At 46.3% G+C, this 12,147-nt stretch overlaps 1 protein-coding gene across 1 annotated transcript in view; it reads left to right on the top strand.

The window, feature by feature from the left end:
* Positions 1 to 12,147, top strand: part of LOC307244373 (aryl hydrocarbon receptor-like) — a 32,614-nt gene that overhangs the window by 12,881 nt on the left and 7,586 nt on the right. Inside the window, exons 3-5 of the mRNA XM_080019522.1 lie at positions 3,878 to 3,999; positions 10,141 to 10,230; positions 11,978 to 12,110. Of these exons, the coding sequence (XP_079875648.1) occupies positions 3,878 to 3,999; positions 10,141 to 10,230; positions 11,978 to 12,110 (345 nt within the window). The remainder of the gene's footprint in view (positions 1 to 3,877; positions 4,000 to 10,140; positions 10,231 to 11,977; positions 12,111 to 12,147) is intronic.

Raw genomic sequence — 12,147 nt, 5'->3', positions numbered from 1 at the left:
CACATACATATGATTATGGAAATAAGAGCCTCTGCAGTGGGCTGGAGTGCACAGCCCTTTCAAAAAACTGTCTGATTTTCTGGGTCAGCGCTCGTTTGTCAGGTTTGCTCAGTCAAATTCTCCAGCTGACACATTAGCAGTCCGAGCGAGGGCCGTGAAAGGAATGCTTTCAGCTCTGGGTTATCACAAAACAGCCCGAATCCGCTGCTCGAGTTCACTGGAAATATTTATAAAGCCTTGCGTCACTGTTTGAGCTGGCGCAGTTCTGAAACACATTCACAGAGGACCCGCCTGACACCTAATCTATGATTCATATTTCTCAAATTAAATATTAAAAATATCATATTCGGGGCGAGAGGGCCAGTCTCTTGAGTTTGTAGACACAAGGTGATCTTAGCAAAGAAAGGTCTCTGATCTTTGGTGGTGATACTGAAAAACTATGAAAAATTACCATTTGAAAAAAAATATAGTCAGTCTGGCCATTAGAACTGAAATAGGTGCAACTGTGTACTTTTTCTCTAGTCCTGTACTAAATTTTGAGGAATCTGCTCGAGTTCCATATTAGGGGACTTAATGCTTTTACTCCACCATTAAGGTCATTATTTTGAACAAGTTCATAATTTAACAAGTACCTCTTTACCTACCTTTTTACTTGAGTAGAATGTTGAATAGAGGGCTTTCACTGGGGGTTTGTTTTTGTTTGTTTGGGACCCCAGGAATGTTTTTTTGTAGTACCCTCTACTTAAATATAGAATATACGCAGCTCTTCCACCACTGTCAAGATGTATCTGTGCTTGGCCTGTGGATGATGTTTATATGTACTCATGAACAAAGTCCATGTTTGATAAAGGATGGAAAGTTCTGGATGTTTGTCCTGTAGATGAGGGCACTGGGGGGCTGCCTTGACCACTTTGGGCCTGTGATGTTTATATCGTTTGTTTGGTGGACACCTCTTTATGCTGAGACAAGCATATTTTGGGAAAGCCAAGCTGTTCAATTCAGCGCAGTGGAAACACCCCTCGGGGGAACCTCCGGAGCGCTATTATGCCACATGTATATGATGGCAGCGAGGATGTAAATTTTTCATTATGTACACTGCTGCCCACTGAAGCCTGATAACAAGATCTGCTCTTTGTTCTCCTCTGGCCATTCAAGGGGCTTTGTGTTGGCCCACATTTTTCATGGTTGGATTATGCTACTGTGGCCGCTGCTTACCTGCAGGTTTATTTTTCAAATGTTTATACTCGTGACAAAAAGAGGCACACACAAAAAAAGATGAGTCGGCCGTCACAGTGCGATCAAATGGATAGATAATGTCATCTGCTCTACCTACAGTAGCTGCATGCGTCAAGCCGACAGAGGCTTACAGAGAAAGACCACAGATTATAGCCTCATTCCCTTATTTCCCCTGTAAAAAAAGAAACACAAATACTTCCAAAATGTTTTGCTCCATTTGACTCTTATTTCATATCTTGCAAGATTGATCAAAAGAACACAGGGTGGCTTCTGGGGTCTATTTTAAGGGGTGGTGCAGCACTGAATAACAACGCTCTACAATAGTGAAAACAGCAGGGCTTAGCGAAGCAGCTGGCTAGAGATGGAGACGCTCTCAGGATCACTGCCATGAGTTGCCATAATGACATCACATTGCCATAATGCTGTCACGCAATGTATGTCAACAGACCATGATAGACTGCCTCACGGTCTGGATGTAAAATATATTATGTGTGTGTCCGTGTGTGTTGGAATGAAGGTTCCGTTGATCCACTGTGTTTATCCTAAAAATTCAAGCAAGATACTGGCCATTTTAATATACCCTTTACTACAGTATAAGTGAAATGTGAAATATAACTTACTATAGTACTTCAACTCCCCCCATGGAGATAAACACCAGCAGAGATAAACACCTCATAAATGATGTTTAAGTGTTTTAAGAGATAATTGACATAGCAATAATCAATGACAAGCATTATCACAGACCTTTTGTTCCCACCACTGGGAGGCCAAATTGAGTGCCCGTGAAGGACATAATAGTTTCGGCAGGCTACACAAAATTTGGAGTCCATTAGAAGCCGAACAAAGGTGTTGCTATGAGAATAAGGTCAGGGGTGTCGAAGCAAAGCCCTGTCTCGTGTGAAGGGACAAGCCGTGTCAGGCTCTCACACAAAGCCCATATGTCATCAAGTGCTCCTGGCACTCCCAACGCTGGTCCGCCTCACCACGCCAATACTTGCCTTGTTAACCTCCTTCACAGACAACAAAGGCTTTGACCCAGGACCTAGCCACCCAATCATGTCAAGACATCACCTTGGGGGTCAGGGGCCATCGCGGGTCACCGCACTGTGTTCCTGTGCCGGGGTCAGAGATTAATGTGCTCGACCGCTGGACTCTTTCTCATGACATCATCTCAGCTCAACCTTGGCCTTCTTATTGCCATTGTCTCTTGTCTCCCATCACAGTGATGCAATGGACATTTGGCAGGCTCAATCAAACGGCGTTCCGGGGCGTAACTTGAGTGGTTGGTGAAATTTGACTATTTTGTAGGGGGCTGCACAATCTGCAATGCCGCAAAGTGTTTAAATAGTGGGAAGTACTCAGATGGAGTTAGTTTGCCAAAATATACAGTCTCAGCAACCATCTTTGTGCAAATGCTGATCCCAGAATTTCACATTTTATGCCATTTGTGCTGAACCAAAGCCTACCTTGAATTAGCTTAGCTGAAAATCATCTTAGGCTATGTAGGAAGCATTTATTAAAATCTCAAGTCACCAAACAACCTCAAGCACACAGGGATCCTTGACTGTTTCAGTCCATGAAACCATTCAGATGTTTATACCGAGCCACCTCATCCCATTGCGCGCATGACTTGCGTCCCTTCGCTGTGGGCAAAGCAAAGCGCAAAGCCTTCCAATAAAAAAAATATATATATGATGTCATCCTGGGAAAAGGAGAATCCTTTTTGGATGAGAACAGCTGGAGCCACCAGCCAATGAGCGCGGGAGAAGCGGAGAAAGGGGATGATCCAGGCCTAGTGGCGGGGCAGGGCAGAAAAGTATGGGGAGGAATGCCTCATGTCATTGTCAAGTGGAGGCTGTGCGTCTCGTGAATAAAGAAAAGTCAGAGCTTCTACGACATGTAATATTATGACAATATTACATGAAACACCTAGGACACACGTAAGGAATGAAAGAGAAGATTTATTTTGTGTAATGAAATGCGCTCCGCGTTGAAATGGTAAAGGGGCGGTCGTTGCTACTGAAGCCCGCTCTGCCGCTTTATCACGACTGGCTGACTTTCAGAGTCATACTGTACTTGACTTCACAGACCCCGACTCGATATGAGGCACGAGCCCAGCCACGCAAGCTGAGCGCCGGCATGAGCGCACTTGTTGTGACCCGAGTTACACAAAGCAGTGTGCGCACACTAACCTCAAAACATCGTAACAATGCAGGACTGCCAAAACAAGAGCTCTCTCTGGAGACGCTACACCGATGTGGGGCGAATTGCGCTTTTCAGTTGGCATGGGTGCTTACAATGTGAGGAGGGCTGGGTTAGACCACTTGAAAGATCTGTATTTTGAGGTGGGGGGTGGGGGGGATGTTTGGTTTGATAAAGAGAGGGAGAGAGAGAGAGAGAGGGAGAGAGAGAGAGAGCGTGCGATGCATCATTAATGAGTGGTGGGGATCTGGGCACTCTGGCGGCCTGTTTGGTGCACTAAACATAAGGCCTTCTGACGTTCACAGCAGTGGTTTGCAAACATTATTACAGGACTAAAGCCCATCCCCTCCGCCCCCTCCCCCATCCCATTTTGCTCTCCACTATCTCTCCCCCCTCTGCCCTCCCTTGTTTCTCTCTCTCTCTCTCTCCCCCCTTGCAGTTGCCCTGAAGAGCCGAACAACCTGTAATGGCGTGGCTGCTGGTGGCGGCGGCAACAATGACAACAGCAAAACCTCAGGACTGTCAGACACTTGGCTGCCCGAAGGCGAGCTATTGCTGCAGGTCAGTATTAAGCTGCTTGAAGCTTCAGCTCACTCACAGTCCTCCAATCAGCCCATCTGTCATTCTGTTTGTCAGTCATTCAGTATGTCTGTGCATCTGTCTATCTGTTCTGAGTGTCATTCTTATTGAGTATATGCATGTCTCTCACTTTCTCTGTCTATCTATAAAAATGTCTGTCTGTCTGTCTGTCTGTATGTCTGTCTGCCAGTATTCCACCTGCGCTGGCTCATGTGTTTAGTTTTGTTTTGTATCCGTGCCCCGGAAATTTATTTAGGCCACCGGATGACACTGGACTCAGTCGATCACTATTTCACTATGAATTGTGAAGCGTACCGTTTCGACAAATGAGTCAGCGAAACTGCTGGTTAAATCATAGTCCCCTTGGACGACCCTTACCAGCTGTTAAAAGATCCTAAAAGCTAGCCCTAAAAATCTATTCTGAGAGAGCTCATACAGTACCTAAATATGGATTCTTTTAAAGATAGAAATCCAGGCCTCTTCGAGGTACGTTTTCTTTTTTTGCGGCATTTCAGCTGACATTTTGTAATCAAGTTTCCCCAAAACAGGCTTCATCCCTTAGTCCTCTTACTGTAACTTGGTAAAAAAGACCACTTAAAAAATCAAATAATGGGAATCAGCTTTTATGTTGCAAGATCAAACTTGCAAGGCTGGTTGGGAAGAATAGCAGCTCTGTGTTCATCAGAACAAGTCTCATTCTGAAAGTGATGAGTATAAGCAATGATGAAAGAGTTTACTTGTTTTTGAGATTCGGTTCGTGACGAGTCACTCATTTCATTCAGTCGGTCTAACGCACGGTGAGCGAGGGGAGGACTTCCTGTGAACAGAAGAGTCAGTTAGGCTCTTGAGTTGTGAATGGAAATCTCACAAAGATTTCAGTTCATTCTGTCATCTATATTTATTTTGGTGGAAAGCAAAGAGTAAATCAGTCACATTCAATATGAATGGTGCCACCAGTCATTTAAAAGATTTGTCTGATCACTAACTACTCGTAGGCCATAATAATGAGCCCAGTTGTATGTGTTTCTGATGTTTTTAGTGGTGAACAGGATGGTGGTATAGTGCTGTGGGATTATTTCATTGTTAAAATTGTGCCGTGGCAGGAAAATGGTTGAACACCAACGGCAAAAAAACAACAAAAAATCAATCAATGTCACCAGAGTCAAATGTCCCCGCTGCGGTCTGAGCCCTCCATTCCATTCCCTACGTGGGATTGAGTGGAGAGCACAGGGGCTGCCAAAATCTTTTCGGGATCTGCCGGAATCATTGATTTTCCAGTCCAGTTGCTCCCAATGTGCTCGCACTGGGATTCCAGGGGACTGGAAACAGGCTGCTCCGCCGAACGCCATACCCCTTGCCCCCCCCTCCCCAGAGGGAGATTTCATTATTATGATAAACCTCACATCTCCCCGGCTTGTCCGTAATGAGGTACGAAAGCTCATTCGAAGAGAAAGACTCAGTCAGGAGGTGAGCTTTGATTTTGATTCTGGCCTTGATGCCGCCGCCGCCGCCGCTGTTCTTGCTGCTGCTCCCGCCCGGAAACGGGGAGGAACAGGGGGAGAGGCAAAGGCGTTGGCAGGAGGAGAAGAGCGAGGGGCTATTTCTATTTCTGACCTCTCTCTCTCTCTCTCTCCTACCACGTCAGATGAGGGTGAATTATGGAGGAGGCTGCGAGCGGCATCAATTATTCAGGGGCCGGAAAGAGAAAACAGAAAAGACTGTTTCCGAACGTATTATTTTTTATGTTCAGACGGACCGTTTTTCAACACTATGTTTAACAATAAATCAGCCTGGAATTTAGGATTCAGTGATTCTGGGGCATCTCTTGCATCAGATAAAAAATTGTTTTAATAAAATAGAACCCAAACAAACATGATAAATGAAGAAATAATCGCCATCCTTTGGTTTGCGCTGAAATGGTTTGCAGCTGTGCGGTCAGCGAGCGCTCACTTGAGCGGACGATCTGGCGCTCTCGTCTGTACTGGATGTTTGTATATTAGTGAGGGAAAGTTTGGCCCTTTTTGGACATTCGGCTCTTTACGAATGACTGTAAAAAGATTTGTTTGATTTTTCATACGATTCAGTCACGAATGGAATTCTCACAATAATCATTGAATTCGGTCAAAATGATTGATTTAGGAAGAGGGCTAAGTGTGAATCGTCACATTCAATATGATGTAAAACAAATACCTTCACCCTTTGTGTCCCCGGCTGCAATCACCGGGTCGACTCCCGACTCCAGAGTAATTTAGAAGATTAATTTGCGACAAACGAAACGTTAAGTCTTGATTGCTGTGTATTATTTGAGGTTTTTTCTTTGTTTTCAGAAAACAAAAACAAGAAATGAGATATCAAATACATTTTGGCTGAAATCGGGACTTCCTTGCACCTCCGACGATTCCTAAATCTTTGCCTTGGGAAAGTGACTCACAGGGTTGGTCGTGATAGAGGGTCTTGACGGCCCTCCTTTGTAGCGGAGGAGGCTATTTGTGTATGCTGCTTGCTTGCCGCTGACATTTGAATGTTTTATCTTTACCCCGGCCCAGGCTTACAGAGAGTAAGAGCTGAAGATGATTCTGGTGAATCATGGGTTATTAGCGTAAAAGAGCGGAGTCACGTATCCACTTATTAGTCATCCTTGAACCCGCGGGTCTAATTATTTACGAAGGAGCATGAATTTGCTCGCATTTGCGGGCTGGGTGTTTATACACATTGGTGCATGTATGTTGTGTGTTTGTTCCCCGAGAGAGAGAGAGAGAGAGCGCTGAGGTGGAAACATGGAACCAGCTGTTCCCCGTTTGACCGGAAACAATGAGCGAATAGTCTTGCCTTTCCCTCTCCTCAGCCTCAGCTGGTCACCCACCCACCCTCGCTTGGCTTTTCTTTCAAAGGTTTGAATTTTGAAATGACTTTCATAATTGGGAAATTATTTTTTCATCATTTAAAAAGTATCTGTGATGGTGAATTGGAAGATGGGTTGAACTACAATGAGAAATCAAATTCTAATATTATAATACCACTTTGTAATAAAAACCTGGACCACACTTTGCAATGTTGACATTAAAGATACCAGATTACACTTTTGACATTAAAATGTGGAAAATGTACTTGACTATTTACTTAACAATAATTACTGGAGAAGTGTCGTTATTATTGTAATGACACTTTCTGTAATCATCTGCCCTCACCAGCTTTAGTCGTACGTGGCTATACAGTGAGCTAAACACTCCGTACCTGGAGACAGGAGCTCACATTTGGTATCTTTAATGGAAGCAGTATAAAACTGTGGAACAGTACAGAACTATGCAGATTAATGATCTGTCTCCTTGCAAGTAAATAACCTGTTAATACGTTGTAATAGCTCCTAAGAAGAAGACGGCACACACACCACAACCAACACACACACTTCAAATGGTGGCTGGTGAAATGAGTTCTCTGCATTTGACCCATCCTGGCTTGTCCTTCGTCTGGGGGGGCAGCTAGGAGCAATGGGCAGCATACAATGTGTCTGGGGACCTGGTTACAAATGTCCATCGCTGGTCAGATGACAATGTTCTTCATGTTTTTGGTGGGGGTCCCTGATGTTACATGGAGGAAACCCCATGTGAGCATGGGGAGATGCAAACTCCACACAGAAAGGACCCTAATCCCTCCAGCCCCAGGTGGGAATTGAACACAGGACCTTCTTTCTGTGAGGCAGCAGTGCAATAACCGCTGGGCGGAGCTCCCCATCAGTTCCAGTGTTAATAGGTCAAAGCCTTCGTCGGGTGGTCCAATTGGGTGCTCAAGTCTGGGGATGGTCAGTTCAGGTTCAGTCTGAGCTTCCACATTAGCCACCTTGAGGTATGCGATGGCACCAACTGCCATGGTGGAAGCGCCGCAGAAGATACGCTTTCCTCTTTCCTCTGAGCTCTAGAGAAGAGTTGAATGGCATCCCATTCGTCGCCAGCAGTAGTAAGCTCTCTCAGGCTGGCGCCGCCTTGGATGCTGACAGGTGCGGAAAACCCTAGAGGGTTCAATAGGCTTTTGACAGTCGTAGGCACACCGTGAGGTCTTTCATTAGCTGCTACTGGGAAGGTGAAGGTGTCGGTGGACAGCTGCATGGGAGGGGAGTCCTGAATGAAGCGGAGATCTTGTAAGCCCTTGGCCAATGACTTCAACCCGTAGTTGAAGTGACGTACCACTTACTGTCTTGCTTCAGTCCTGTACTCCTTCTCTTCTTCAGTAACGGTCCTCTGCAGGCCATAGATGGCCACAGCTGGGAAGGGTGGTTGCGAAACCACACGAAAGTTGTCACAGTGATCCTCCCTGACCAGGAACATCTGCTGAATGTCGGCCATGATCGCAGCTGCCTCAGTCCTGAAGCAAACCAGGACCTGGTAGACTCCAAAGCTTGGTAGAAACCAGGGCTACCCACCATCTTTCAGCATGGGCGCCGGTTTTGGGTGGGTCCACTGCGAAAGATGTTCTTCACAAAGTCCACAAAGTGATCCTTCACTTCTAGCTGCCTTGTTAAGGGTCCAGCGGAGTGGGATAAGGCGGTTGAGGGCCTGGACCCTGTTATTGGGAGGATGCTGATGCTGACGGAATTAGACCCAACTGTTAGCATCGTCCTTGAAGAACCCGCTATTCATGATGTCGAAGAAGGCCTCGTCCTCGGCTGAGGACCCTGTAACTTGAATTAGCCGGGGAGCTAGTGGTGTTGTTGCCAGACTCAAACTGCGCATAAAAGGAGTTCAGTTCGTTGGCTAGGGAGGCGTCCACACTCGTGGCTGGGGCTGCTCTTGTAGTTAGTTATAGTCCGCAGCCCCTGCCACAAGCGTCTGGTTTCCCGTTGCTACATCTGTAGCTCTACTGTGTCTCTGTACGTTCGTTTGGTGTCCTTCACCACCCTCCGCAGAGTGTACAACGCCGGTTTGTAATTGTCCATGTAACCGGATACAAGACCTTCATTGTAAGCGGTCAGGCGAGCATTCAAAGCCCCACGGATGGATTTATCGACCCACGGTTTTTGGTTAGGAAATATCCAAACTTTTGCAGTGGGAATGATGCTGTCCGCTAACGTAGCTATGAAGCTTACAGCTACTTCCGTAAACTCGCTGACGTCACTGGAACTTAATTGGAACATCTCCCAGTCTACATCAGTAGGAGCGTCCTGAAGCGTGGCCTCTGATTGGTCCAACCACCACTTTTTATTTTATTTTTTTTGCAGACCACCACTTTACGTCCCTCATCACCACCGGTTCACTAACAATGTGCGACTTGTAAACGGGACCAGCGAAATCTTGGTGTGATCAGATTTCCCGAAAGCAGGGAGCGAGACGGTTTTGTATCCGTTCTTGTAAGGTGTGTGACAGTGGTCAATCTCCCCTGGTGGCACACATGATATGTTGATTGAAATTAGGCAGAACTTTTTTAAGGTTCGCCCTGTTAGAGTCCCCAGTCACCACCATAGCCGCGTCAGGATGTTCATTCTGAAGTCCACACAACACATCAAATAGGTCTGATAGTGCTGTGTCGGTGTCTGCTTGCAGTGGAATATAAACGGCTGTAATGATGACCACGCTGAATTCCCGGGGGAGGTAGAATGGACGGCATGAGATGGTCAGCTGTTCCAGGTTCGGCGAGTCTTGATGTTTTTGGGGCTACACCAGCGGCTGTTTGTCAGGAGGCTATGTACCACCTATACTTACTAACTTTAGTGTAACTGGCATCTACCCACATTGTGCTAACTAGTTAGCATAGTACTACTCCATGCTAACTTTGCTGATAGATGTGTACTGTGGCAGTTCCGCCTGCCACACGCCACCCGAGTGGTGTTTTCCGGGTCCTCCGGCACAGAGACACAGACGATGGAGTAGAAGAATATCAGTTTATTGGGATTGGGCAAGGTGGAACAAGCCCGGAGCAGACAATGGCTTCTTTCCTGTCTATGTGTGGGGATAAAAATGTTTTCATCTTATCCCTTTCTTGACTTAAACTGTTTTTTCACTTACAGTTTCCCATGGGGATTGATAAAGTGTTAATTAAGTCTTATCTTATCTTAGAAAGTGCTTAGTTCACAAGCCATTGTCTCTCGTGCACTCTTGTATCTTATTGTGTTTTGTGATCTGCCTTTTTCAGGCCCTCAACGGGTTCGTCCTGGTGGTCACGGCCGACGGGACCATCTTCTACTCCTCTCACACCATTCAGGACTACTTGGGCTTCCACCAGGTACGTACGTAGCTTCCCCCTGGTTTGGAGAGAAACCAACCTTCAGAAACAACCTTCATAAAGGAAGCCCGGGTGCCTCAAGCGCCTGCAAATTCTTTCTTATTTCTTATCCAAGGGAATGGGTCATCAACAAGCATGCATCACAAAGTGTCGGCTACACTACACAACACTACTATTTTGTTGGGGGGTATTGAGCTTTTTCAAAAGTCATGAGAAAACATGATCAGCCACAACATTAAAACCATTGACAGGTGAAGTGAATAACATTGCTCATCGTGTTCCAATGGCACCTGTCAAGGGGTGGGATATATTAGGCAGCAAGTGAACAAATGAAGGATCTGAGCAACTTTGACAAGGGCCAAATTGTGATGGCTAGACGACTAGGTCAGAGCATCTCCAAAACGGCCGGCCTTGTGGGGTGTTCCCGGTAGTCAGTGGTTAGTACAGTACATCCCAAAAGTTGTACAAGGAAGGACAGCCGGTGAACTGGCGTCAAGCTCATGGGCGTCCAAGGCTCATTGATGTGTGTGGGGAGCAAAGTACTGTCCGATCCCACAAAAGAGCTACTGTAGCACAAATTGCTGAAAAAGTTAATGCTGGCTATGATAGAAAGGTGTCTTGCTGTGTATGGGGCTGCGGAGCTGCAAACCAGTCAGTGCCCATGCTGACCTCTGTCCACCGCCAAAAGTGCCTACAATGGCCATTGTTTACCTGGGGAAGAGATGACAACAGGATGCACTATGCTCTGCGAAATATTCTGTTGGGAACCCTTGGGTCCTGGCATTCATGTGGATGTTAATTTGCCACATACCATTTACCTAAACATTGTTAGGCAGGTCAGAGATGTTTTGGCGGCACAATGGGGACCTATACAATAGTAGGCAGTGGGTTTAAATGTTGTGACTGATTGGTGTATTATGGAATATGCATAAAAGCTTATATAGCTTCTGTGTTGATGATACAATGATTTTCTTGACTGTTGACTGGGCTCATGGATTGTTTGACTATCTCACATTGAATCTGTTCTAATGGTGTGTTGCCTTCCTAAAACATGCAACACATACTGTAGCTAAATACCAAACTGCTGATCTTGGAATTTATCAGCTTACGGTCCCGTTACCCTAAGCCAACTTCCAACAGCTACCGTCAGCCTTGCAGGGCCATTACTTTATGGCTGAAGTAGCCACGTTTGTCCACGCCACCGCTTGTATCCCAAGCGGTGGCGTGGATTCATGCATTCATGTTCAGTACGCATGGAAACACATAATATGATGCGGTACACACACACACACACACACACACACACACACACACACACACACACACACACATCATATAACAGCGGTCTGCAGACAACATTTTGAGGCCTGGATGGAGGGTTTGCGTGCAGAGTCTGCTGGGATTGGTCGGGGGTCTGGGGTTGAGCGAGGGGTCTCCTCACCACATGGTGCAACGGCTGGCTGCATCCAGCGGCTCTCCAGAGAAGGGTAGAGGACCTCGCCTTTTTGGCCTATTTATAGCTTGCCCTTTTTGTGGAAACCACCAGCCACGACAGGCAGAACCCTGCTTTAGGCAGAATTGGCCATCTTGTTTCTGCATAGTGCAGTGTAGAACAGGTGCAATGGGTTTTGGTTCAAGAATTTGGATGATTGAAAAGGCTTTGAACATTTCTCCAACTGAAATCAGTGTCTCATTTATCCTCGTTTCCCTTCTCTTCCGCTGCTCCCTCCATTCATGCCCTCTGAAGACGGACGTCATGCACCAGAGCGTGTACGAGCTGGTCCACACAGAGGACCAGCAGGAGCTGAGGAGGAACTTGCACTGGGCGCTGAACCCACCCCCTGCCACCATAGCCACCATGACTCAAGATTCCCCGCCAGGTGAACTCTGTCCTCTTTCAATAACCGTGTAGAATGA

The sequence above is a fragment of the Zeus faber genome, assembly GCF_960531495.2.
Source record: "Zeus faber genome assembly, chromosome: 18".
In the NCBI taxonomy this organism is placed as follows: domain Eukaryota; kingdom Metazoa; phylum Chordata; class Actinopteri; order Zeiformes; family Zeidae; genus Zeus; species Zeus faber.
Note: the sequence above shows the minus strand (reverse complement) of the source record. Positions and strands in the feature narration are given on the sequence as shown.